The sequence below is a fragment of the Ammospiza nelsoni genome, chromosome 12, assembly GCF_027579445.1.
Source record: "Ammospiza nelsoni isolate bAmmNel1 chromosome 12, bAmmNel1.pri, whole genome shotgun sequence".
Lineage (NCBI taxonomy): Eukaryota > Metazoa > Chordata > Aves > Passeriformes > Passerellidae > Ammospiza > Ammospiza nelsoni.
This window is the reverse complement of record NC_080644.1, coordinates 330662-358176: the sequence shown is the minus strand read 5'-3', so window position 1 is coordinate 358176 and position 27515 is coordinate 330662. Positions and strand designations below refer to the sequence as shown.

At 40.5% G+C, this 27515-nt stretch overlaps 1 protein-coding gene across 2 annotated transcripts in view; it reads left to right on the top strand.

The window, feature by feature from the left end:
- PREX1 (phosphatidylinositol-3,4,5-trisphosphate dependent Rac exchange factor 1) overlaps nt 1-27515 on the top strand; it is a 113562-nt gene that overhangs the window by 79244 nt on the left and 6803 nt on the right. The window contains exons 14-34 of one of the 2 annotated variants that reach the window (XM_059480682.1): nt 76-151; nt 2418-2490; nt 3759-3901; nt 5597-5689; nt 7819-7967; nt 8881-8966; nt 10521-10657; nt 11102-11273; nt 12513-12700; nt 13452-13613; nt 14181-14391; nt 15573-15831; nt 17481-17687; nt 19649-19737; nt 20118-20200; nt 20817-20907; nt 22554-22682; nt 23376-23417; nt 25023-25240; nt 26273-26372; nt 27005-27148. In XM_059480682.1, coding sequence (XP_059336665.1) covers nt 76-151; nt 2418-2490; nt 3759-3901; nt 5597-5689; nt 7819-7967; nt 8881-8966; nt 10521-10657; nt 11102-11273; nt 12513-12700; nt 13452-13613; nt 14181-14391; nt 15573-15831; nt 17481-17687; nt 19649-19737; nt 20118-20200; nt 20817-20907; nt 22554-22682; nt 23376-23417; nt 25023-25240; nt 26273-26372; nt 27005-27148 — 2852 coding nt within the window. Of the gene's footprint in view, nt 1-75; nt 152-2417; nt 2491-3758; nt 3902-5596; nt 5690-7818; nt 7968-8880; nt 8967-10520; nt 10658-11101; nt 11274-12512; nt 12701-13451; nt 13614-14180; nt 14392-15569; nt 15832-17480; nt 17688-19648; nt 19738-20117; nt 20201-20816; nt 20908-22553; nt 22683-23375; nt 23418-25022; nt 25241-26272; nt 26373-27004; nt 27149-27515 lie in introns of both variants that reach the window. The other variant, XM_059480681.1, reaches the window with a different exon arrangement.

Genomic DNA, 27515 nt, shown 5'->3' with positions numbered 1-27515 from the left:
TATATAGGTTTAGAGTGTAAAAGAAATGTATGTCTTTTTGTCCTGATTTTCCCTGAATTCTTTTTTCTTAATTAGAGACCGTGACTACCACCTAAAGACATACAAATCAGTAATCCCTGCAAGTAAACTAGTGGACTGGCTTATTGCACAGGTAAGAAAAGTTGTAAGATACTCTCTGCTAAGAAACACTTCATAATCCTAAAACTTTCCTTTTTCAATTTATCAGTGGAAAATTTAAAAGTGGTTTGGGAGCTGCTTTTGTCTGTGTGCATCTGCTTTCTTTCCTCCTCTCAGGGAGCTATCAACAGTGTTGGTCTGAGACCATCTTAATTGCTGGGTTTACACATCGCAAAGCAACCAGCTACCATGATTAGGGCTTCAGACATCACATCATTACCAAAACTAGACAGCAGTAATAATAATTTAATGGTGGCAATAGTAATAAGAGTAATAGTAATGCGCTCTGGACATGCTTCTTCACTGTGGTACTGACTGTAAACTGTTTCTGTAATTCTGATGACTCAAATGGAGAGACTGTATGGAATAAACCTAAGTGAGCACGTCAAAACTAGTGTATCAAGTTTCACATCTAGTTTCTGTATGAAAAGGTCGAGACACATTTTGTCAAGATTGATCATTGTAAATGGCTCTATTTTCTGAAGATTTTCATTACTGCCTTTATTGTATTTGGACAAATACCTACATAACATTTAGAAGTACTTAGCGAGCTGAATAAACTAAAGCTGTATTTTCTAATTAGAGAATGCTGTTTTGCTAGGGGAATGTTCTGAGGCCAAGTTAACTTCATAGGAGTAGCCAAGTCTAGTTTAGACCCTCCTATGCAAAGCTTTTGTTGCCTAGAACAAACATAGACTGCTAAAGGTTTAAGATGGTAATATTAGAAGACATTTCTTCTCCAGTTTATTTACAGTTGAAATAGTAAATTGGGATTTTTAAATCCCAGTCTCTGTAAAATAAACTATCCATTTATCCCATAAAATAACACAATGTGAGTGTTAAGCGTTGTCTCATGACAGGATGTTGAAAATGAGAGAAGACTTGTGAAGACTTGAAATTAGTTCATAATAAAAGTTAAACTTTTGGTTTCTTAAAGCTGTTTTCTTGTGTGATTACATGGTCATGCAGTTCTTTCAGAACTGCCTTGATGCCTTTTCTACCAAGACAACACTATTTAGTTTTTAATTTGTAAATATTGTATCTTTTTTGCTCTCAGCCTCTTTAACAAAAGCTAGTGGTGCTGTGGTATGGCCAGAGCTGATCCTGTTCTGTCCTGTCTTTAAATAATGCTGATACACCATAGTGATGGTCTTTGCCAGGATTTGCTTGACAAATAACTACTGCTGTCCTTAGTGGCTTTTGAAGTTGGACTGATGTGCTGCTGGCAAGATCAGAGTGTGCTTGAAACACTTTGTTTTTGCTAAAAACAAAGTCAGTACCCTAGCCTGCAGCTGCTGTGAAAGGTTTCGGGTATCTAGTTCTTCAGATAGAGGGCAAAAAAGGTGTAATACTGGTGTAGGATACAGCTTCTTGTTTAATAGGACTGAAAGTAATACACTGAAATTGCTCCTGTTGCCAAAGCAGCAGGTGCCCTCCCTGATGGAATGAGCTGAGCAGCTGCTCTCACTGAGATAGCAGACACCAGATTCCCCATGTCCCTTTGCTCATCTCGCATCAAGGGACCAGTGTTAACAATCTTTGTAAGACCACTGGAGCCTTCTGATTTTTAGCAGCACTATTTGAAACTTACTTGTCTGCCTAAAAAGTACAACCATGTTTGTCAAGTCTTCCCTTGTGGCTGCAAATTAGCAGATATATTGAGAAAACTAGGCATTTCTTGTATTTAACTGACTTGTAGATATAAAGCTTAAGGCTGCTCTTTCAGGGAAGTCTGTAAATTTGCAAGTCACCCTTGGTACCTGTTTTGAATGACTATGCTCAAGGCTTCAGGTAGTGAGAAACAGAAGCCTTTGTAATCTGCTATATATGCAAACTGTAGTTTTAACCTGTCTGACCTTTGGAGTTCACATACTTAGCCTTTTCTCCCTTGAGCTGAATATGGACAGGATCTCTCAGCTTCAAAGGAGGAGTTTTATTGTCTGTGACGAATGGGTCCTGAAGTCAAACATTCTGATTTCAAATAAAATGTCTTTACATTGAGGTAATATGGTATTTTTCCCCAGTGCTGGTCCTTGATCCCCTGGCTGCTGTAGGAGGGAGAGATGCTGTCTGGAGGAATGAAAATGTTTGGGCAATGGGATACCTGTTTTAATGGCTTGCTATTGTTCCCTACACGGATCATCCTGCTAATTTCAGAGCTGCAAGCCATGAGCTGGGGAAGGGGGAACAATTTGTCTTAGAAAATGGTCTGAGGTGTAACATTATTCTCTTGTTTCTAGGGAGACTGTCAGACTCGGGAGGAAGCTGTCGCACTGGGTGTGGGACTCTGCAATAACGGCTTCATGCATCATGGTAATGAATCAATTTTGCTTTTCCCAGCAAATGAAATGAGCTCTTACTTCGGTCAGATTAGCTATTTTGGGCTGTGTCATACATGCTGTATACACAATTTGCAGGCCTTACTGCAAGTCCTTCTAGAACACAGTCCTCAAGCTCATACATGGCTAAGCCTGGTGCCTTCCCAAGGGAAGCCGCTTGCTGATAGTTATGGGAAGCACTGAAGGGATTAGACAAGCTAGAAGGAGCATGTTTTTTCACTGCATCTCTTCCAGAGCCATGTGAGCAATGCACAAGCCAAATGCTGTCCTGAAATATCACCAAAAAATATCAGCTGTTAAGTAAAATTGGCTAATTCTTGCCTCTTGGATAACAAACACAGTCCTCAGTGCTGAGGCATCCAAATCTGAAGTGCCAAATTGCCAAGTTAGACATCATCCATCCTCAAACAGGGGAAGTAAACAAATCACATCTGTATCAATATGAAATAGAACATACAAGCCCTAAGAGTAAACATAGTTCGTCAAATGAAACATTCAGTTTGAGTCATAGTAACATTTGCTCATTTAAATAGTGTTTCTGAGAGCAGATTATTGTAAATAATTAAGAGACCTTTCATAGTAGTTAATAACAATGTAAGAATAGTTGGGGCCTTTTTTAAAGAAATTGGTCTGTTCTGAGCCCGTGCAAACTTATGGCATTTATTACGTTCTTTGTCAAGGAAGACCTTTGCATAAGTACATGTTGAATGTAGGAGTTGCTCATCACTTGCTGCTTTTATTTGAAGGCCCCAGGTCTCGTATTTGAAAAACTGGTAAAGAACATTTTCATGCCTTCTAGAATTTTGTAGATCTCGTTTCTCTCTCAATTATTTTTTTAAAGTTGAGCCTTAGTCTGTGTGAACACTTTACGTTTTAAACTGCCCCTTTACCCATCCTTGCTCCTTTTATAGTTTTTTAATATTCATTTGGATGTGGGAAAGGAGCATGAGGCTTGAGTAGCATCTTCCTTCCAAGAGGTTCTTTAGCATTTTATGTAAGTTCTGCATGCCAGGGAGGTCACATCATGTTATGAGCTACTATGCACTGTCAGGAAAATTCTTGTCCTAAAACACAGAATTAGCTTAAAAATACAGAGCTGAGGAACTGGCTGATAGAGATGCATCAAGGTCTGTGTTTTGCAAAGATGGGGGAAATATTTAGAATTTCCTTTAACTTTCTCATCTGTTTCTCTCTTTTTTTCTCCATGTAAATGCATATATATTTCATATATCTAATTTTCAGTCCTGGAGAAAAGTGAATTTAAGGATGAATCCTTGTATTTCCGCTTTTATGCTGATGAGGAGATGGAGGGCACCAGTTCCAAGAGCAAACAATTGCGTAATGACTTCAAGCTTGTGGAAAACATCCTGGGAAAGAATCTTCTGGTAAGAAATATGGCAGCTGAAGTTAGGCATATCAAAGCCTCCAGGTTTTTAAATGTCTATTTCACAAATGCTTTTAAAATTCAGCAGAAGAACCTGAATACTCCCTTCAAATGTAAAGTGCAAATTGGAGAGGAGAGGTAGTCCAGAAATTTTCCATTTAATCTCAAATATGAAGTGATAAATTGCATGTTGTGTTGGGCTGAAACTCATTCCACTTGCAACATTAAAAAATCTAACCAGCAATTTAGCTGATTTTCCAAAGTCCTTTGTTGAACAAGCACTACTAGCATTGTTTCTGAAAATACTTAAAAATAGCCAAATTTGACAAACTTAATTTCTAGTCCTTTTACTTTCTTGTGCATCCTCTAATGTGAACATCACCTGATAAGGATTTTTCCCCAGAAATTTTGCTATGCACTATTTTAACTTGACTGTATGGGTCCTGCAGGACAGAACTATTCTGGTTCTTGGATTTTTTTTTCTAGGTGATTTCCTATTAAAAGACCTTTATAATCTGATGTAATTGACTTTAAAGGAAAAACGACAGTATTTATAATAGTGCAAAAATCATCAGAAGCAAGGAAACAGTTCTGAGTAATTTGTTTTCCTCCATGGCATGCTAGATTGAGTAGCTTTATTTTTCCTCTTAAATCAGTTCTGTTTTATCAGATGATTCTTAAATACATAATGTTTACTCAAATGCAAGATATTTATCAGTTAGATTTTCCACTTGTCCATTTGCCAGTAGCTAGGCTCTGTTTATTTTTCAGTAATAGGAAGTGAGTTATTAAGCTTTTTACTGTTGTTAATAAACTACTAGAAAAGGATGAATGAAATGTGTATTTGTCACGATTGATATGATTTTAAAGAATATGTATAAGGTGGGTCTGTATGACCTCAGTGCAAACAAGAGGAAGCAGAAATTCAGGAGCAAGAATTAGGAAGACTTCTGTCTACCATGTAAGGTGCAAACTGAGCACAAGGTATGGAGTTGGTGTTTTTTCCCTTACACAAAGCCTATGTGCCTGTCTTATGGATGTCAGCAATTGTCCTATCATTAGATAGAATTTTAGCCATCAGACTGCCATTATGCTCTAGAACTATGTAGTGTGTAGTTAGATCTATAAAAGGTGGGCCTGAGATCTGCATTTTGTGTGAAACTGATAGCTGAGAAGCACTCAGATCATTCATTATCAGGTAGGTGGGATGTATTCTGAAAAATAAACAAATAAACTGCACTCAATCTGTAGTACATTCACCAATGGAAAATACTGAATAATGATGAATTCCGTAATCCAGAAGTGAAAGATCTGTTGAAGGATGAAGGGCTAGGAGTTAAAATCAAATGCAGTTTCTAAAAGAATAGTTGATTAACCATTGGAAAAAACTCTCAAGGGTGGGAATAGATTTTTCAATTCTTAAAGACTGCAGATCATACCTGAGCAACTCTGGAAAATCTACTTTAATATATATTAAGTGATCTATGCAGAAATGACTAAGATTAAATTTTATGGATCATGTTTTGTAGGCAATCAGACCAAATGATCTGGTAGTCACTTTCCATCTTAAAACAGAAGTCCAGATCAATTGTGGCTTGTAGTGAAAAGTCTAATTTCTCATCTCCAGTCTTCACCTTTTCTGTGAACTCCATATTTATGAGGCATAAATTTGTGTAAATATTGTGCTCTGTTTAAGATTTTACCAGAAGAAGATGACTATGGATTTGACATAGAAGAAAAGAACAAAACAATTGTGGTGAAGTCAGTTCGACGAGAGTCTTCTGCCGAGGTAGGACTTCACATTCTTATTTTGGTATCTAAGAATGTTTCAATACTTAGAAAAGTTACAAACCATCCTTTTAAAATCTGTTTCCTTTAAAGGCAGCTAATAGAAGAGGGCTGTCTTCTACAATTCCTGGTAATAAGCTGTTTCTGTAAATTGATAAGTGTTTTGGCATTACTGGGGGACTTGAATTATTGGTAAGTGGTAGGATGAGAGCAGTATCTGTGTGATGACAGCTTACCTCAGGTTCCTTAGCAACTTTCATTTAAGGAGGGAAGGAAAGTAACATTCTTTTGGGATAGCAAAGATGTTTAATGGGGAAACAGGTTTATTTCAATGGAAGCTGTATTTTTAGATATGTGTTTTCCCTTAAAAAGCATGCAGTCATTTCTCTCTATGGTATTTTTTAGGAGTTCTACAGAATATATTTGCTTTGTTTCTTTGAAGCACATAGATGGCCCAAATGTCCTAGGATCTGAGTATTTCTTAATCACCCATTTAGCCCTGCAGAATTCTTATGTGAAGGACAGAATGTCATCTTCCATTTACCAAAATAAGGCACAGCTACATTGCTGAAGATAAGAGAGGACTAAATGACTTGTCAAGGGTTTCACATTTGCACACAAGACAGAGCTTCTAATTAAAAGTCCTGGACTTTTAATTAACTATTAATTAACTTTTAATTAACTATTACAGAATTTTTGAATGTCAGCATTAAAATTTTTTGGTTACTCCTTGGACTACAAATAACTCCTGGATTACTTGCTTAATGGAAATAGCTGAAGTGGATGGATTGGTTTTAGCAAATTGAAAATGTCACATGGGAAGGAATTCTGAACTGAAGTTGGGTGTTAGAATGAAATTATTTCAGTATTCCTGATTCTCGTTTCATTTTTGGTCACCAAAGAAACCAAACTTGTGCTTTATCTAGTGCTCAAAATCAACACAGGTTGACCAAAAATGTTATTAATCTAAACCTGTGCTTTGAACCATTTCCTGCCAGATAATCCTCTGCCCTTTTTTTGGCTGGAAGCTTGGGGAATAGCCTACAGATCTATTGTGTTTGAGGAAAATGGCAGCACACCATTTTCTAAGGAATCTTTTTCTTGATCTTTCAAGATAGTCTTTGACCATGAGCCCGTCTTTTGAATTTGATCTAATAATACTGGTCCATCAAAGAACTAAATCTGCATCTTCCTGAGCCAGAGTCTCTGTGAGACTAGTACTGTGTGGACCTCCTTTTTCAAGTCAAGAAACTTGTCAGTGGATTCCAGGCAGAATAGAAAAGGGTTTGCCACATTTAGGAGGAACCTCAACTGCTGAACCTTGAAATTATATAAAGCAATTATAATCTGGAAGGTTTAATAATTTTTTTACTGTTTCCTTGATACCTAATACCTAGTCCAAATGTTGCTATGTTACATTTTAACTGGTAGAGATCATCAAGGGGTATGTTTGAGGCTATTGTCCAGTGGGCACAGTAGGGCATCTCAGTCTTGTCATTGCATCTGTGACCATTGCCAAATAACTAAAGTTGGGTGCAAAACCTAGGGATTGAAGTCAAAATCTAATGGCTTTTTAAGCTAATGAAGAGCTAGTACTTCACTTAAAGCAGAGACAGTTCTTATCACCACTTCAAACCAGGTTACATTTGCTGACTGGCTATAGGTTGGTTTTGCAAGGCTGATGGCTGAAAACTGCCCACAGCTCCTGTGCCCAGGGTTTGGGAGGTCAAACTTCTGTGTCTCACTGGGTATCACAGCAACTCTGTCATGGGACCCTAGCTTTCAATTGTGTCCCCCCACCCCTTGTTTTTTTATAGTCTCCTATTTTAATAGTCCGTTTAAAATTTGTAGCAGAAAAGTAGTAAGATATATCCATTGCAAACTAAGGTACATCTGTAGAGTGACATATTTCTAAAGATACTGGCGAAATATCTTTTTCTTCTGTAAGTGCAGAAAACTTTAAGGGGGAGTGACAAGTGACTTGATGAACCAACACTACTTATAGGGTATTCCCTGTGAAAGTAATCCAAGAAATGTCCATAAGTAGGGAACAGTTGAACATTGGAGCCTGAGCTTTCAGTGTTGCTGCCAGTGATCCAAAGTGCTCTGTGGTGTTTGTTCCCTTTGCAGATGGCTGGCCTGCAAGCAGGAAGAAAGATATATTCCATCAATGAGGATTTAGTATTCCTACGCCCATTTGCTGAAGTGGAAACAATCTTATCCCAGTCCTTCTGCTCACGAAGGCCACTTAGGCTTCTGGTAGCCACCAAAGCAAAGGAGTAAGTGCCAAAATGGCCAGAGAGAAAAGATTATTGAGAAATGTCAGTTACTAAGTAGTACTTCTAGAGTTGTAGTGAAACCTGTGTAAACACTTTGCTGTGCAGAAGCCACTCAATAGGAAAGCATGACAGAAATGAGAGGTACAAGTGTCACGGCTTGTTTTTAGTGATGACTCTTGGGCTGCTAGGAGAGGTAGGCCTGTGTTCTCTTTATACTACAGATGACTTTTGGTTTCCTTGTCTACAAACAAAGTTGAATTGCAAGGATTGACTTTCTTTCTCAGGTGTGAAGATTCTCATACTCTATTATGTGCATGGGAAAACAATTTCCACTCATTGAAGCTTGGCTTATTTTTTGATGAGACTACTAATATCAGCCCTTACAGTTTTTCAGTCTATTATTGTTTCTTATAATGAGAGTTGGCTCTGTTAGTGTCTTGTGTATTGTTAGCGTCTGTAATCCATAGAACTGAAAATCTCAGTGAACATTTGTTGCTGAATTCTAGTCCAGAATGTCTTGTCCAGTCTGTTTTGTTTTTTTAAATTTTTTTAGTGGGAAAAAATCCTCTGCTGGTATAGGTCAGCACAGCTGCACTGAAGTTTGCACAGAAATGGAAGTGAATATAAATGCCTTAGAAAGTCTCTGTCAAATGTTTATTCACTTAAAGATGTAATAAATTAAGAAGTGCCAAATTTTAATTAACAAATAGAATCTCATATCTGCCTTGGAGATTGAAGATGGAGTATATTTCTTCAGGTCTGTTTATTTGTTATTTATTTGTAAACGCTGTGGATGCTTGCTTTCATCCAAACCCACTTGTGAATGCTAAGGAAAGATGCTGTTAGGAACTGCCCAGAGCTCTGGCAGCCTAAATGAAAACAATGCTTTCTCTTCTCCATTATTTACCTTCAGGATTATTAAAATCCCAGATTGTCCTGGAGCGCTTTGCTTTCAGATCCGGGGAGCAGCACCACCATACGTTCACGCAGTAGGGAGAGGTAAGTAGAAACTCTGTGATACAGTTAAGCTGGGAGTACAGCTGAATAGATAGACGTGTGTATATAAAGTGTGGGTATTTGTGTGTGTGTATATATATATTTCAACAAAGATACATCCAGGTTTCATTGTCTGGCTTGTTCTGTACAAATCCTGATACATTTAGTGACCATAGTGACAGGAACCTGTAACAGACAAGAATCACATTCACATAACCATAGAACAGATATCCTGCCTCAAAAGAGATTTTCTGCCTCAAACTGCTTATCACCTAAATAGATTCTAAGACAAATGGTATCATTCTTTTGAACTGAGTGTTGGGTCTCTAATCCCATCAACACAATACAAGGAATAGTTTAATTCCACAGTGGAAGAAATTTGAATGCTGCAATGCACAGTACCATGGACTCTTTAGAAGGCACTTTCACTTTAGCTCTTGCAAGCTAGAAATGGACTTGCTTAGTGACCCTTCCCTTGTTTCTTCTGAAGCTACTAAGGTAAAGCTTAACAGCCACAGGGGAAAAAAAGCCCGTAAAACTGAGATGGTTGAGAAAAAGTTGAAGGGTCATGCTGTCTGTGGCTTCCTCAATGTTTTTACCTGTAGTCATCCACAATTTGGGTCTGGGTTCTGAAGGTGTTGTAGGATCAGCAGGTTGGTAGACAAGCTGTAACACAATCTGGACATCACAAAGTATGACATAATACTTGGAGACTACTTCTCCCTTACACAGGATATATTGCTACAAATTGCCAGTATAAGAGGCAAAAGGCTCACCTTGATCTTTTTAAAAGGAGAAAATACAATTTGACAGAGATATTTTCTACTTCTGTGCCTGGCATATTTGCCTTTAGCTACAAGCAAAGCACAGCTTTAACCTTCATGTTAAGCAGATGCAGAAAATACAACCTTTTAGACATACACCAGTTCCTTCCTTCAGAACAAATGAGTATCTCCAGCTGAGTGCAGTTAGTTTGGCAGCACCCACAGATGGTGTTCCCAGGGACACACATTTATTACACCATTTTATAGCAGCACCTGCAACCACTTTTTCACTGTTTGGAGTGCAAGCTGGAAGTTGCAGCTAGGAACATTGTTCTTTTTCCGGATTTTGCCTGGAAAAGAATAGTTACGTTTGACATCGTAGTCTTTTTGTGTAGCAAATTGTGTAACATGCAAGTGTTCTGTCTTCCAGGTGCAAGAGGCTGGAAAAAATACAACAGTTTGTACTTAAACAAGACCATAGCTAATGTAACCATAAGGCTAAAAGAGACCCATATAAGAATCCCAAACAATTTCCCACAGAAATGGAAATTTCTAGCATGAATACATTTAGACCTAGGAGATGGCTGTTTTTGCCAGCACTGCTGAAAACATGAAGGATAGACACATGATGTTATCCTTACACAACAAAGCTCTCTGAATAGTAGCAAAGGCATGACAGGACTGACCCAGCTCTTCTTACTTTTTCTAACCGGAAAGCTTCTGCAAACTTTCCAGTATTCTCATCCATAGGCAGATGGCATTTCTGTTTAACTTCTCTCCTGTTAATTTTCAGGTTCTGAGGCTGCAGCCGTAGGCCTTCATCCAGGGCAGTGTATTTTGAAAGTTAATGGGAATAATGCAACACATGGAAATTACAAGGAAGTTCTGGAGCACTTCACAGCCTATAGGATCAGGCAGCAGGAAGCACTGGTATGAACACACAGCCTCAAAGGAAGTACATTAATTCCCACCTTTCTTCTGCCCTCCTCTGTTCCTGTGTTTTTATGCTCACTAAATAGTCAGAAAAAGAATGTCTACATGTTTGTTTTGACTGGTTTGCTGTTATGCCAGGGTCCTGCTATCACTGAGGGGGGCTGATTCCATTTTCCCATAGTTGCAAAACACCTACAAATAATATGAAAGCCATTTCATGCATACAGTACTGAAAATTATTAACTGTTACTAACCATGGAAGTTTACCCAGCTATTGATCTATATTTTATGTTCTCTGAAGTTCAGAGAAAACCTGGGGTAATGTTGGTATTTCAGCCTACTTAGAAGACACAGAATTGATGGCTAGATTCACCTCTATAGTCCAAATATTTGGAGATTGGGCATTTTGAGGTCCTAGCTGAAGCCTATGTCTCTTGAAAGGGGTTGTACCAGTGGGTGTACAGAACACATGAAGATGCTGAAGAGGACAGAGTTCAGCAAGCAGCATCCCCTGCATGTTTGAATGGCAGTCGCCTGGGCTCCAGCAGAGACAACTCTGCACTAGAAGGACATGCAGAACTGGAGCCCCTTCAAAGCAGCCAACAGGAATCAGGTAAAAGTTCTCATGGGGGAAGAAAACCTAGGGACAATTCATGGGCTTTCAGAAGGAAAACCACAGTAGAAATATAAGGTATAATTATTATTGTAGAATATCTCTTGTCTTAGCAAAGCTTTGTAATTGAATGAGGTCTGCCAGAGGACATATTTCTTTGCTGCAGTTTATTCAGGGGAAGAAAAAATTGAGATGCACATAGAAATCATGCACCTTTGACTCTCTGTTCTCTACAAGACAGCCAGTTATGGGAATGAAGATAGTCAGCATTTTTAGAATCTTTTTGGTAGCCCCTGCAAACCATGCATTTATGAGCAGTAGCTGATGGAGAGGGGACATCTGCAAGTAACTCCACCTAAAATAATCCACATTTTCTGTTATTTTTGATTAAAAATTAGGATGTTAAATTACTCTGATCTGGAGTAAGTCTTCAAGGCATGTTGCCACTGTTTCAGGAAAAGGTATGGGTGAATTTCCTCCAACTTTTGAAAGCATAGCTCAAAAAACAGGTCTACTTTCATGTTGAGGGCTTATTCAGAAAAGTAGATGTTAAGGGAGACTACTAAAGCAAAATTTAATCCAAAGGACTGAGACAGGACTCTCTGAATGCCATTGGCAACTTCTCTGGGAACAGATGCACGTGTGTGTGGATCCCATGTAAGGTCTGGTGATGCTGGTAATTTCACTGTCACAGAGTGTTCCAGCAGTGGAACAGCTGGAGCTGTGCCGTGGTAGAAGTGTGTGAGCAGCTCCCTGGCAAATCTCAGTTTGACTGGAACTTGAATCTGGTCTCTAGTGACAGTAGAACTGCTTTGTCTAAAAAATGTTTTCTCCTCACCATGTCCCTGCCTCACACGTCAGTCTTCCAGAGAGTTGCTGCAGACAACAGGACTCAGAGATTACATATTTCCCTTCCCTTATAAGCTTCTGCTAGGATCCGTGAACAGAACTAGAAGTAGTGTCCTGAGCGTGGATATGTGCACGCATACATGGAAGAACATCAGAATGGGGATTGGAGCATGTGTATTATCTAAAATTTTGTCACTGTCTCCATTAATGGCCAACAGCGAGTGTCTTCCTAAGAATATTCTCTCAGTCTCCAGCAGCACTTAGCTCAAGACATTCTTTGAGCCAATGTGTCTCTGCATTCAATATTCTTCTCAGCAGGTTTCTCTTGTCTGGGCAGGCCTCTGTTCACATGTGCTGCCAGATGTGTCTAATGACTTACTTTGGTTCCAGCCCAGACACCACAGACTGTAATTTCTCCGCTGGTCATTGGAGAAGAAACCCCGCTCATCAGCCTCACTGTGGATAACACCCACCTGGAGCACGGGGTGGTATATGAATATGTTAGCAGTGCAGGGATCAAATCCTTTGTCCTGGAGAAAATTGTGGAACCAAAAGGTTGCTTCATTCTCACCGCGAAGGTACGGAAAACCACACATGGTCAGCTTTTGCCTAAACAGAATGGGAAACCAATAATATAGCTCATTATAGGCCTCTGTGGGCTTGGCACTTCAGTTGAGGTTCACATTGGTCTTCTCAGCCCTGCTTAGAGTTTTATTCATTAGAATGAGTTACAATAGCTTGTTTGGTATGAGTAATCAGCAAGTACTTCCAGGACTTCAGCTGTTGAGGAGATTGAGGGGAGCCCTCAGCTGTAGAATTCTTGCTTTTATCTACCTGGTAGCATACACTCAGCTGATATTTAAGATCAATCTTTTCAGGCAGGAATTTGCTTTACCTTGCAAGAAAATCAAGCAACTTTTTCCCACCTGAGAAGCTGGATGGGTTGCTACAGGAATTGGGTAGAACTGCTGCTACTGGAAAGCAGCAGAGACTGCTGAGTGGCTTGGTCATCTCTGACAAAAACGAGCTAATAGTGACAGTTTGTCACATCCCAGTAACGTTGTTGTTATGTCCCATGGAAGCATGCTAGAGCAGGTAACTTGGGCAGTGGATATTTGGATCCACTTCCTTGATTCTAAACATTTTTAAGGAATGGTAGATGACTCTGACTATTAGACACATTAGTGGTTCTCAAGCAGTAATAAAGGCAGCTTGTTCTGGAGGCAGCTTTATTCAACCATGGGACTTTACCTCTCACTGAGTGGAAGAGAACTGTATTTTCCCTCCCTGCCAGGACTCATGCCATTGACATCCTGTCTTTTTGTTTAGATTTTAGAGGCCTTTGCCACAGAGGACAGTCATTTCGTAAGGAACTGCGAAAGGCTCATATCCCTAAGCAGTGCTGTGGCCACCATGCCCCAGTATGAATTCCGGCAAATCTGTGACACTAAGCTGGAAAGCATTAGCAGGAGGCTCACAAGCTACCAAGAGGTACAACAGTACTAGTTATTGGTGAAGTCTTGAAACAATACTTCATTGTGTTAAGTGGGTCTTAGTATTCTTTATTAATGAATCCAAACTGTTTCTGAGGTGGGTATCCTGGAAGCATGAGAACAGTTCTGCAAGTTATTGAAATTGCAAGTTTTGAGTGAAAATACCTTGTCTGTAAATCACTCCTTTCTGCTTGTCAGAGCTGTGAGTTAAGACATATTATTGCAGATTAATTTCCACTGTATTAATGAATAAATATCAGAATGGATTGATGAATGTCTTATTTAACATGAATGTAACTACAGTGTATCATGATGTAAACAAACAAAGAGCATGTGCTTTTTTTGTGCAGTTACCTGAGCTGCTTGAAAAGAGAGTGCTAGGAGGTATAGCTAACTGCTTTCCTTTGTTGTTTTATGAGCTTTTTTAAAATGTGTTATTCCAGCTGCAGCAGAAATCTGAATTCCTGGATTTCTGGAGTAGGCGGCAGGAAGAGAAAAGAATTGTCTGTATTGCTTCAAATTTTTTTGAAGGTGCAGTAGCACACACCTACTTTATTTCTCCCAGTTTGCAGATGAATTGAAAACAAAGGTGAGCCCAGCCTTCAAACAAGCTGTTATGGAACCTCATTCCCTCAACAGCCTGGATTTCTGCCCCACCAACTGCCATATTAACCTCATGGAGGTGTCATACCCCAAAAGCACTACCTCAGCAGGGAGATCGTTCAGTATTCGCATTGGACGGAAACCTTCTATTATTGGTCTTGATCCAGAGCAAGGTGATAATTAACTTCCAATCATACTGATTTCATCTGTTTAAAAGGCTAGTTGTTTCCACTGCTCAGCAAGGTCAAATACAAGTTCCAAGGAAACATAGTCTTGCCAGTACCCTTTCTTGTTAAAATTTATAGTTAAATGGCAACCTTCTTGTGTTGTGAAGAAGTAATGGCTTCAAGCATAGAGGAGCTTCAGGTGCCATTTTTTTGCTAGATGAACTGTTTGGGCATGATCTCATGGTTGTTACGTGGCCAGGGTGCTGTTGCCCTTAGTAGAGGTGACTTGCTGACCAAAAGTGACCAGGGGCTGATGGCAGTGCTAGTGCTTCATTCAGGGGGAAAACTGAAGTCAATCACATTGTAGTGCTGCTTTCTACTCTCATTACTAAGTAAATTCCATGCAGTGGAGTTGAAAGTCTCTACTGTGTCAGGGGATCTTGTTATCTGATAAATTGCTGCTGTGCAGCATTTCTCCTACAGTCTGGTTATTTATATCCAGCATTTTTTTTAATCATGATCTGACTTAATATGCTTCTGATTCATTGCCTTGTGACGGTCAGAGTGCAGGAATGTTTGGAAGAGGGAACTATAGACTAACCAACTTTCTGAGCAATGGCATTGACTATTCAAATTGAGGTTTGTAAAGGACCCCTGCTTGCTTGGGCAGTAGGATTTTTAATATAAGCTAAGGTAGGTAGCAAAGTGCTGCACCAAAACTGTCAGCAATTCTAAATGAAAAATACTTAATTTATCTTCTGTAAGGACAGAATCCTACTCCTTTATATGTATGTGTGTGTGTAAGTGTAAATGTCTGTAGAGCTTGAATAATAGCATAGACTGATTCCTGAGAAACCAAATTCATTAACTTCTCAACAAATGCTTTTAGAGAGCTTCTAAGTTTTCTGTATGAGTATACATGTGAACATAGATCTTTACTTCCATAATCTAGCCAGTTTCTGAATTGCAGTAAATTCAAAATATCTTGTTAGCATGACAGGAAAAAAAGCCCAACTTCTCTGGGTATTTTTCCAGAATGATTTTGTCATATAATGTCATTATATAAAACAGTTCAGTGAAATTTTAGTTTTTCCTGTCAGAACTCCACTTATCCTAAATGATCATCACTAGGATGGAGTGGAGAAAGTTGTGAGAGCCTACTAACTAGATCCTTTAATGTTTAGTAGGTACCTTAAATCCAGTCTCATATACTCAACATTGCATCACCACTATGGCTGCACCATCTTGGAGATGTCCAGCCCCAGAAGATGGAGATCTTGATGGTAGCTTTGGCCAGCAGAATGGAGGAACAATTTGGGAAGAAAGGGGACTCAGTTTTCTGCTGAAACAGGAAGATTGGGAGATGCAGGACTCCTACTTGCATCTTTTTAACAAACTAGACATTGCGGTGAAGGAAATGAAGCAGTATGTCATTCAGATAAATAAGTGAGTACAAAATCCTATATGAACTGGGGAAAGAAATCCTTATAATATTGAGGCAGTAATCTCCAAAAGCACATTGTGTTGTCAGCCCCAGCTGTCTGCCTCTTCAGACCTGCCGCTGTTTGTTTCTACTCCTGGGCAGATCCACTAGTGTTTGTATTACTGTCTTTTGCTTCTAAAAGTCTATCTGAATTTGATGCCACTGTTTTGCTTACTGTATATTCCAAAATAAGAATCTATGTGTTGTCAAGAGCCTTTGAGATTTTGTCTGTCTTAAGGCAGAAATAAGGGTTGAAATGAAGACAGTTCAACAGCTGAAGCAAAAGGTGCATGCAAACAAAGCAAAACCAGGGATTCATTCACTGCTTCCCGTGGGCAGGCAGGTGTTCAGCCACCTTCAGGAGAGTAGGGTCCCATCCTGTGCAGTGGTGACTTGGAAAGACAAACACCATCACTCCAAATAGCCCTTCTTTCCTCCTTTTCCACCCACTTTATATGCTGAGCATGGTGTCACACAATCTGGAATACCCCTTGGGTCAGCTGGGGTCACCTGTCCTGGCTGTGTCTCTTCCCAGTCTTCCCACACATCCCAGTCCCCTCCCCAGTGTGGCTCTACGAGGGGCAGAAAAGGCCTTGGTTTTGTGTTAGCTCAGCACTTACAAGACCATCTCTGTATTATCAGCTTTGTGCTCAGCACAAATCCACAACATACAGCCAATGGAAAAAAAATTAACTGTATCCCTGCCAAAAATAGCACATGACCAAAACTTCACCTAAGTGGAAAGCACATGGACCCTTGGTTTCAACATGTATACAGAAGGGTGGTGGCTGCTGGATAGAGCCAGTGAGCTGAGGAGGAGAAATCCAGTGCCTTGGAGGAAGAAAGTGAGGACTGTCAGGCCACCATGGTTACAGTGATTATGATACACCTTACAGAAGTAGAGTACCTTTGGAAACAGGACCTTCTGGTAACTGGGATTCATGGGAATCTCCTGAGGTTTAACAAGACCAAGTGCGAGGAGCTGCACCAAGTCAGGACAGGCTGGAGAATAAAGGGACTGAAAGCAGATGTGCCAAGAAGGACTTGGCAGTGCTGGTGGCTGAGAGGCTGGACATAAGCCATCAGTGTGCACTGACAGCATCGTTCAGTCCTGGGCCATCTGTGTCCTGGGCTCAGCCCCACAGTGTGGGCAGCGGGTGAAGCTGGGGGGATCTGCCCCTTTGCCCTGCTCAGGTGAGACCCTACCTGCAGAGCTACTTCCAGCTCTGGGGTGCCCAGCTCAGGAAGGATGTGGGAGATAATCCAGAGGAGGCCATGGAGATGATCAGAGGGACAGAGTAGCTCTGCTATGGGAAAAGGCTGAGAGAATTGGGATTCTTAGGCTGGAGAAGAGACTTTGGGGTGACCTACTTGCAGTCTTCCAATACCTAATGGGAGCCTGGAAGAAAGATGAAGAGAGACTCTTTAGAAGGGCCTGGAGTGACAGAACAAGGGAGAATGGCCTCAAAGGGAGAGCATGTTCAGATCAGATGTTGAGTAGTAGTCTATGTAAAGTGCTTACAAAGGTAGCTCTGATTACGCATAGCTGCATTTAGCCTTAGTTGTGACAGTTCATTTGTGGGACTGAGAGCTCTGTGTTGTGCTTCTGCAGACTTTTGTCCACCATAACAGAACCTACAGAAGGTGGTGCCTGTGAGCCACCATCTACTGAGGACACATCCTCACCTTCCCTGGGAACGGAAGAAAGTGATCCTGACAAAGCTGAGCATGGTGGAATCAAGAAGGTCTGTTTCAAAGTTTCTGAGGAGGACCAAGAAGACTCTGGACATGACACAATGAGTTTCAGAGACTCCTACAGGTCAGTCTGAAGATTGTGCCACTTGTACCTTACTAGTACTGTGTTTCAAAGTTCTCATTACAGTATGGATTCGACAAATAGGTTGTTTTCCAGTCAGTCAGTTATGTAGTATTCACTTAGTAGAGTATTCACTTCACTGATGTATTCATTATATTTATTGCCCTGGAGACATACACAGCAAAAATAGTTCCCCCAAAATAATGCCATAATACTAAGGCATCTGGAAAAGTGAATAAAATTAAATAATTAGGTCTAGTGTCACTTTCTGTGTCTTGTAGCCAGAAACTACAGAAGTCCAGTGGAATTCTCAGACTACTTGGTCTTATAATAGCTGTTATTAACACTTGGTTCTGCAGCCAGTTTTCCTGGAAGTCTAAGACATGGAGAAACAGAAATGGACATTGAGTTTTTATTTTAATGGCCCTTTGAAACCACAAACAGAAATGTTTATTCAGGTGCCTCAAAATCTTTTTGGGACGTGATTGACTTCTAGCTCTCCAGGAATATTTGCTACCAAAGGAAATCTCATTCCCAATTCTCTCTTATTTTAGGGGGAAACATTTGGAGACAGGTTCAGAATAGGTGGGGTAACAAATTGTGGCCATGTCTGATCGCTGCAATTTAACGTCCTTAATAGGCCATTTTTACATTTCTAGTAAGACCATAGAGCTGGGAGGATTCCAGCTCTGAATGAATGACCTGTCTCTGGAATGTTCTCATGAATGAATGACCTGTCTCTGGAATGTTCCTGCTGCAGTCCTGATGCTTCACTTGCTGTTGTTGGGCACTTGTACCAGTAGCAATAGGTGCCACTGATGCAGGACTCCAGAAGGGGAACAGTTTGTGTTGGAAGGGGTCTCTGGATTTTGCACAGTCCAGTCCCTTGCTCAGGACAGGGCCAGTAAGATTGGTTGCTTGGGGTCTTGTCTGGTTGAATATTGATCGCCTCAGAGGACAGCAAATATGAAGTCAGTAAAGGAATAGAATGAGTACTTGCAGTGCTGAGATCTGGGGCATCTGTGTTGTGCGAGATTTCAATCAGCACATGTGCTTTGGAGCATTCTGAGGGAAATGTGCTTTATTTCTTTCCCTGTTAATAGGGTTTCCCGGTAGTTTAAACTTCTGTAATTGAGGCTAATTTATTCTGGGTAGCAAAGGGTCAGCACAAACAGTCTCTCTGGGCTTGTCACTTGTTCCAGAATTCCACACATTTGTTTGAGAAATGTTTGAGAAACATTATTCTGTCTTATCCATATTACACAGAGGCAGACAATTAAGCATATATTACAGATAGCAGTTACTTGAGGGGGAATGTGTTTTTATGGGTTTTGATTTAAAAGAACATTGATTAGCTACAAACTCAAGCAAATTGTAGATAAGAAAGTATCTTGTTTGCAATAGCCAACAAGGCTTTTTTCTGTGATCATTTTGGAGGTGTAATTCATAAGGATTTGTATTGCAGAGTAGTTGCCATAAGTATTAATATTCCTGTGTGAATCTCTGCCACTCAGCACAGCCGGAGCTGTTGTACCTCTTACCTGCATTCCAGCAGCATATTCAGACTCTCACTACTGCAAACTCTGGGGATTTCCACAGCTGACAGCCAAGTGCCTTATTCCTTATCTAGGCATATTCATCTCTGCACAAATGCTGGACCCATTGTCACACTAGAACACTATAGAATTGGTAGCAAACGCTTAGTGGAGATGTCTGTTTTCATTATTTACAGAAGCAGGATGATGTATTAAGCATTCCGTGTTAACTGCAAATAGAAGAAGGCATCCTTGGGCAGCCCAGCTCCAGTCCTTGTTTAATGGCTGTTGTACATGTCATTAATTTCAGTCATTTCAGTTTCACAGAGCTAGGTTTGGGGAGACAGTGCTAATGAAGCCGAACAGCAGTGTGGGTGCCTGGGTGTGGGGACAGCCTTTGTTCAGTGCCCTCTGTGCTCTCCTTTGCAGTGAGTGTAACAGTAACCGGGACTCTGTGCTGTCCTACACCAGCGTGCGGAGCAACAGCTCTTACCTGGGCAGTGATGAGATGGGATCAGGTGAGTGTGTGCACAGGTCACAGGCATCCTTCTTGTGCCTGGCCGTTCAGCAGTGCTCAGAAGTCTTTGCTGGTTATAAGTGCTTGTATATTTAATTTGCACCGGTGGTCTCTTCAAAACTAATCACAAGAACATAAAGATACAGATTTGCCTCTTTCTAATAAACCACAGTAAATTTGGAACATGGGAGAGGTATTAGGCAGGGGTAAGTTTCTTTAGTTATTGGACACTTGCGTAATATGAAAATAATGAGTATTTTGGCCTAAGAATTGGAGATAAAACAGCAATCATTATTTACTTCACACCAGTGTGAAGATGTGCCCATGCCTCATCATAGATCATGTTTGTAAATTCAAAGCTTTTCATTTCTCCTGCATTAGGAGATGAGCTTCCCAATGATATGAGAATACCCTTAGACAAGCAAGACAAACTTCATGGCTGTCTGGAACACCTTTTTAACCAGGTATGTAAAGCATTATTCTTACACAGAATTGCTTTCTCTTTATCAATGGTAATCAAGAAATTTTAAGTACTAAATTGTGTTATGAAATAATATTTTGAGGAACGCATACTATCAGGATTTTGGGGTATACAGTAAGCAAGTATATTACAGGACAGTTTGATGAATCACATTTATCTGTGTTATTAAAGTTGCCTTGTGATTTAAGCAAGGCCGACTTGCCCTACCTAAGGCTTAAGACTAAGGGAAAAAAAGCTCTCATAAAAAAAAGGACAAACTTCAAGTAATTTGATGAAAATTGATCACATTTGCAGATTTCATGAGGTTCTCACAAGTTTAGCGTGCAGATGTGTTTATAATGTGTAACCACAGAGAATTGTTGGCTATTCTCTTACCTCATCAGCACATAGATCATCATTGTGCAAAATGCTGTTGTTAAATGTTAATATTAAATTAAATGGCTCTTGAGGCCAATTCATGGCTACAAAGTCTGACTGCTATGTGTCAGTCATTCCAAAATACAAATAGTGTAAGGGCTGTGGCAGTTTCCAACAGGAGTTTTGTTCAGATTTTCTTCTGCAAGTCTTACTGACACTGATTGATAATGTTCCAATTGTAGGTTGATGCAATCAATGCACTTCTGAAAGGACCAGGAATAAATAAGGCCTTTGAGGAAACCAAGCACTTTCCCATGGACCACAGTTTGCAAGGTAAAGAAATAGATTGACTGTTTAATAATGTGATTTCCAAGACTTCAGAGCTTAACATGAAAGCATATGTGCTATGGCCACACAGAGATCCTTAACTCTGCAGTCTACCCAGTCGTGCATTAGGCACATACCATGTCTGACCACTGAAATTATTGAATCTCCAAAAAGTAATTTTTATGGGCAATCCTTCTGAAACACACAGAAGCCTCTTTTGTCACATGCTGCTCAATTCTCGCAGCCCTTTCACAAGTTTCCAAATTCCCGCTTTGCTGTGAACGTATTTGGAAGGGTACAAAAAAGTAAGGATAGTCAGATTCAAGGTGAAGGAGTGCTGTGATAAGCTGATGAGGCATTGACTACTGAACATACAAGGCACCAAATGTTCTACCTCAGTTTGCTTAATGATTTGCTCTGCTTTTCTTCAGATGGATGATTGCCAGAGTAAATTCATCCTCACATAACACTTATTTTGAAAACTAATTCCCATAGAGAGCAAAAAGATGATACCATATTTTCTTTTTCCTCAGGGAGTGTGATGACTTTGGTCTTGATGGTCTTTTAGGGCTCAGGATGTTTCTTTTCTGCCTGAAATACACAGGATTTTATTTTTGAAATATTTGCTGCATTTCCTTTCCCACTTGAAAGCTGAAATATTCCCTACTATTCCTGCTGTAGCTCAGGTGCTGCAGGAGGTGAGAGCTCCAACCTCTTGCAGGCTCTAGTTTTTAGTTACGGTGGCAAACTCTAGAACTAGAGATATTTTCCTACTTTTTTTTTTTTCTTTGACTCCAGAAATAACTCCTGTGAAGTTCTGGTATATGTACTCATCTCTATGAACACATTCACATTTGTGTAGACTTGAGGAGCATCTGTTAGCCTTTCCATTCACTGTTGGAATGAAGTGAAAAAATAACAGATGTTTCTTTTACTTTGCTTAAACAGAATCTCATTTATTAAAAGTAGATTAATAATGCTGAGTCTTTATTTAACTGATCATACTGAGGAACAGACAAGCCCTGCCTACACTCAGATGGAATCTTGGACCACAGTGTCTATTTAATAGCTACCATAGCCACCTTTTTGTGATGGATGGGCCTGGAATGCTCTTCTGGTCCTGTCCAGGATCAGTTATTTGGCATAATTTTTTTTTTGTTCTCTGTTTGCTTATGCACTTCATCGCAAAAAATGAGGTGTTTGGCTTAAATACATAGCTAAGTCATGGAGAATAAATTTTCGACTCTGTAATTAATAGTTAGCTTTCATTAGGCAAAAGCATTCTTCTCATCGTACAACGGGATGTGACAGTTGCAGCCAGAAAGTTGATCTTATTCTCTGGACCTACCCAGTACAGCTGCCTGCAGGTCATTAAAGGCAGAGGAAGCAGGGGTTCTTTGTCTAGTGAGTGGGGCAGAGCCCCCTGCACTGTGCGTGTCAGCCGGGCCCACAGTCCTGAAAGCAGTGCAGGGAGACTGCTGATAATGGGACCATGGGTTTTTGCCCTCTCTGTTAGTTCTATTTAAGGATCTTTTGAATTCTCTGCCATTGGTACTGCTTATCTGCTTTCATCTGTATTCACATTCTAACTCCTAAGCCATTCTTAGTTATGTGGCATTTCTTAAATGGCTGACACATTCCATGTTTTCTAGAATTTAAACAGAAGGAAGAAACCACAGTTAGGTGCCGGAATAATATTCAAGCCAGCATTCAGGAAGATCCATGGAACCTTCCACTGCGCATCAAGAGCCTTGTTGACATCATACAGAAACATGTGGAAGGTCTGTAAATAAGGAAATGTTTGTTACTAGCTTCAGGGAGAAGAGATCTTAATCAAATCTAGCAGTTGATTTCATAATTTTAACTCATTTTGTAATAAGGCTGTCCCAGGCTCTAGAGAGGACCAGGTACAGCAGATTATGGTTTGCAGAGTCCTGGTGCTTTATGGTAAAATGGCACCTGTGCAGCAATTCCAGAGAACTTTCCCCCCCTTACTTTATTTCATCAGCCCACTCAGATTGATGTCAGACTGATCTATCTTCCTGTGCTTTTTAAACCCTTATAGAAATTGAAGAGAGAGATGTTTGGTATATTCCAAACTATGAAGTGAATGCTAATCAAATATTACAACATCCTAAACCACTGCAGTCTGGTTGAACTGAAACAGGAGATGAAGCTGATGTTTACAGATCAGTGTGAAGCACTGGATAGTAATCACCTCCTTAGGGTTTCATCTGCAAATGCAATTTGTTTCCAGTAATTTATGGTAGTTAACGGATCGTGTAGCCAGTAAAATTCTTTGCTACAGTTTTTTTCAGTCATGAACATGTCTGTGCACGGGGCTATCAGAGTAAATAGAGGTGGCCATGCAGGTGCCAGGCATTTGGGGGGAATTAGGAAACTGTTAACCAGCTGCAATCACATGTACCATGGTATAATGTTGACTACAGCATTTCTTTTCTTCACTGTTTTAGATGGGAAGAATCAGCTTCTTTTGGCCTTGTTAAAATGCACAGGTAAGGGGTTTTCATTTTTTACAAAACAACTTACCCAAGAAGTCCCTAAGACTGTGTTTTTTAACCAAAAAAAAAAACATACCCAAGAATTCCCTAAGACGGGGTTTTTCTGTCTTCATTTTTTCCTTTGTACAGTCCTCCTTCTCAGATGGAAGAGAACCCTCCTTCCCTTTACTCTTCCTGCTGTGGTGAGAACATGCAGCAAAAATTAGATCTATTGCACAACTTTTTTGAGCCCGTGGACTCTGTCATCATTCCAAACTGAGCAGGCATACTGAAATTACATGTATTTTCATCTGTTGATGAAATACATGTGCAAGGAGAACCCAAATACACTGGAGACCTTACATGTGCAAGGAGAACCCAAATACGCTGGAGACATCAGGAACCTGTTACCACATGCTAAACGTACTTGCAGAGCAAGGGACAGGTCTTTACAAGGAACCTGGGCACAGTCTTCTTGTAATTGTAGCACTTACTTGGAGTCCTTTTGTTTGAAAACAACATAATATGTAACTGGAAACTGGTGCCACACTTGATTCTCAAATCTTCATAGAACGAAGATCAGAGATTTGTATGTCTCTAACTTATCTCTCAGCCTCTGCCAGGGCTGGTCTGTGAGTCTGTCCAATCCATGCTGTGTGCCAGTCTACTGACCATAAAGGCTGGGTTTTGATAGCAGATAAAATGTCTCCCAAAGTGTCTCTCTATGGATGCCCCATCTCCTGCAGCGTTTCCATGAACATCCGCTGGAAAGAAGGGTCATTGCCCTTAAGCTGAGAATATGGCTCAGGGCCTGGAGTGTGTTAGTCAGTCTATTGTGTTCAGTGCTTATAAAAATAATCCAGACCTTCGAAGCCTCTGAGTGATGTCTTCAGCTTCTTTCCCTTGGGAGCAGTGCCTTGCCAATGAGAGGCTGCTGCAGCACTGCAGAACGTGCTGGAGGGGCTGGGGGTGCCTGGGAAGTAACTTGTTACTTATTCATGTGCCTCTCTGGCCTGCAGTCCCCTGAAGCATGACAAGATTGATTTGACCAGCATGTGGCTGCCTGGCAGGCACACAGGAAGCAAAATTAACATGGGGGAAATTCTCCCAAGAAACAAACCAATTGGTACCATATGGATGGGCCCAGTTAATGCATTAGGCATATGGGAAGCCCACAAAATACAGATGGATGGGGGAAGATTAATCTCTAATAGCCCAGGAGAGAAGTAATGGTGGGGACCTTCTTTCAATAATTCTCTTGATCCTGTAAGTGTAAAAAGAAGGGAATCAATCCAGATATGGCTGTAACTAAGGAGTTAGTTACTTTCCAATAGTTAGTTTCTTTCCAGTCAGAAGGAGCATGCAGAGGGAGTAATGAACAGTCAATTGAACTAGAAAATTTCGCAACATGTGCATGTGCCAGCTGTGCTGTCTTTATCTATCCATCCAGGTCACACAGCAAGGAGAGGTTATCTGTGAAGTCATTGCAAAGCTACAGCAGAAGCCAAACATTATGTGCGCGCACACGCGCACACACACATATAAACTACTTTGTTGGCAGTGAGAAGGAAGATGTGTGTATTCATAACTTCTTTATGCTTCTCTCCCCTTCTCTGACAGATACTGAGCTACAACTGAGACGTGATTCCATCTTCTGTCAGTCTCTTGTGGCTGCTGTTTGCACCTTTTCGGAGCAGTTACTGGCTGCTCTCAACTATCGTTACAACAACAATGGGGAGTATGAAGAGAGCAGCAGAGATGCTAGCAGAAAATGGCTGGAACAGATAGCAGCCACTGGAGTTTTACTGAACTACCAGTCTCTTCTCTCCCCCACTGTGGTAAGAATAAGAATTGTGGTATCCTTGAGTCTGCTTGTGTGTGATTCTCTGCCACTCAGCACAGCCAGAGCTGTTGTACCTCTTATCTGCATTCCAGCAGCATATTCAGACTCTCACTACTGCAAACTCTGGAGATTTCCACAGCTGACAGCCAAGTGCCTTATTCCTTATCTAGGCATATTCATCTCTGCACAAATGCTGGACCCATTGTCACACTAGAACACTATAGAAAACAGTCAGCCTTCATATTTGGAATAATACTACTGCATTTAGAGAGCTTTTAGTGCCCAGCTGTTGATAGCATGAGTGTCCTCTGCCATCCCCTGGTGAGGACACGCATCTCCCAAACGGGTGAAGAAGTTCTGAGTATTGCAGGAGTTCAGCCAAACAGAGTTCAGTCTCTCTCTGTGGTGAGAAGTCTGTGGTGCTGGGGCTTGAGGCACCAGGTCTAAGGAGAGGAGCCGTGCATGCATGGTTAATTTGCACCTAATGAACAGATGAGCCCCAGCTACAGGAGATCAGCTGCTGAAACTCTAAAAAATGCTAAGAAAAGAGACGCATAAGACAGACAAGTAGCTCTAATATTATAGAGAAGGGAGGTTTTTTTCCTCTTTGTAGACATTGTAGATTGAGTGTGGAGATTTTTTATAAAATACAGTCCTAACTATCTATGTGTGTAACTGCTATTTGTTAGCATTGCATAGAAGGTATCAGTATTTATTTTGCAGGAACTGCTAAGCTGTTCTTTACGTTTGTGAAGTTTGGAGAAAGAGATCCTTTCAAACTTACTCTGTTTTTAACCCTCTCGACTCTGTGAATCACATCAAATGACGTCTTAGCAAAGGGTGGTTATAGTTGTATCACAGAGTTAAAAAGCTGTTGGTAATTTTCTAGCTGGGATGGAGCTAATGGAAGGCTCTGCACTCTACTTTAAGTGTCCTGAACCAAACCATGCCCCTAACAATAGTACCTTCCTGTCACTCATCTTCTGGCAGATAATAGCCTATTTGTGTCTGTTGCCTTGCCCTACAGAAGGAGGAGCGCACCATGCTGGAAGACATCCAGGTTACTCTGGCTGAACTAGACAAAGTTGCCTTTTTTTTCAAGCAGCTGGATGAAAGTCTTGTAGCAAGTGAGTATTCCCTGTTTCTTTGAGGCACTTTTTTTTTTTGGTATGTTCTATGGACTAATATCCTCTATGATTGTAAATCTAAGAGACCATGTCACACCGGGAGAGCACTGGGCAGCTTCTCTGAAGCACTGCTGTATTCCTTCAGCTTCCCTTGGAAGCACACAGCCCCTAAAGCAGGACTGACACGATGGAATGGTGGTGCATGTTCTGTGCTGTGTAGCTGTGGCCCGTGCCATTGTGCCTCATCTGTGTGATTCTGGGCAGGGGGAGGAGATGTGACAGAGAATTAGCACCATGCTCGCTGTGGTGAATTCCCAGCTTTTCAGTGTCCAGTGTCTTACCCTGCCAGATCACTCTCTTCATGTCTACTGGATATGAAATGCCATGAAACAACATGGGATTCTAATTATTAACCATATTTACTGTATTTGGATCAAACATCATACTAGGTCACACTATGATCTTTTAAGTATAAGATTTCAGAGCCTGCATTCTCTCCATAAAAGACTCTCCCTTATTCACGTTATGGTGATGTGATATGTCATTAGATAATTTAACAAACTCAAATAGCAATGATTTCACAATTCTTCTGCTGTGGTAAATCAGCAAGTGTTTCATCTTTATTTCTCCAGATACTCATGTCGTCTACCACGTCGAAGGAAGTCGTCAGGCCTTGAAGGTTACCTTTTATCTTGACAGCTACTACTTCTCCAAACTGCCTGCTCGGTTTCAGAATGGGGGAACCTTGAAACTGCACACAGTGCTCTTTACAAAAGGTGACTATAAAAAGCTTTCTTGAGAAAAATAAGCTAACTACTGATTTTGAAAGATTAAAAATAAAAAATGACCATGAAGCTTTTAAAAAAGCAGCTGAGACCTGCAGACTCACTTGGGAACCAGATATTTCTATTTTAGGGCCCTGGGGGAGTGCTGGACTTTAGAATTAGACACAGTCATGAGAACAAGATGTGCTTGTTTGGGGCTTTTTTATGCCTTAGTCATGGAGATATTATACTGGACTACATGGATAGTTTGATCTAGTGTAGGATTAAGAGATGTGCCCAGGCTACAGAGAAGTGTTTTACGAAGCGAACACCGTGACAGAATCATCCGAGCTAGAAATCAACTTGATAAGCAAATATT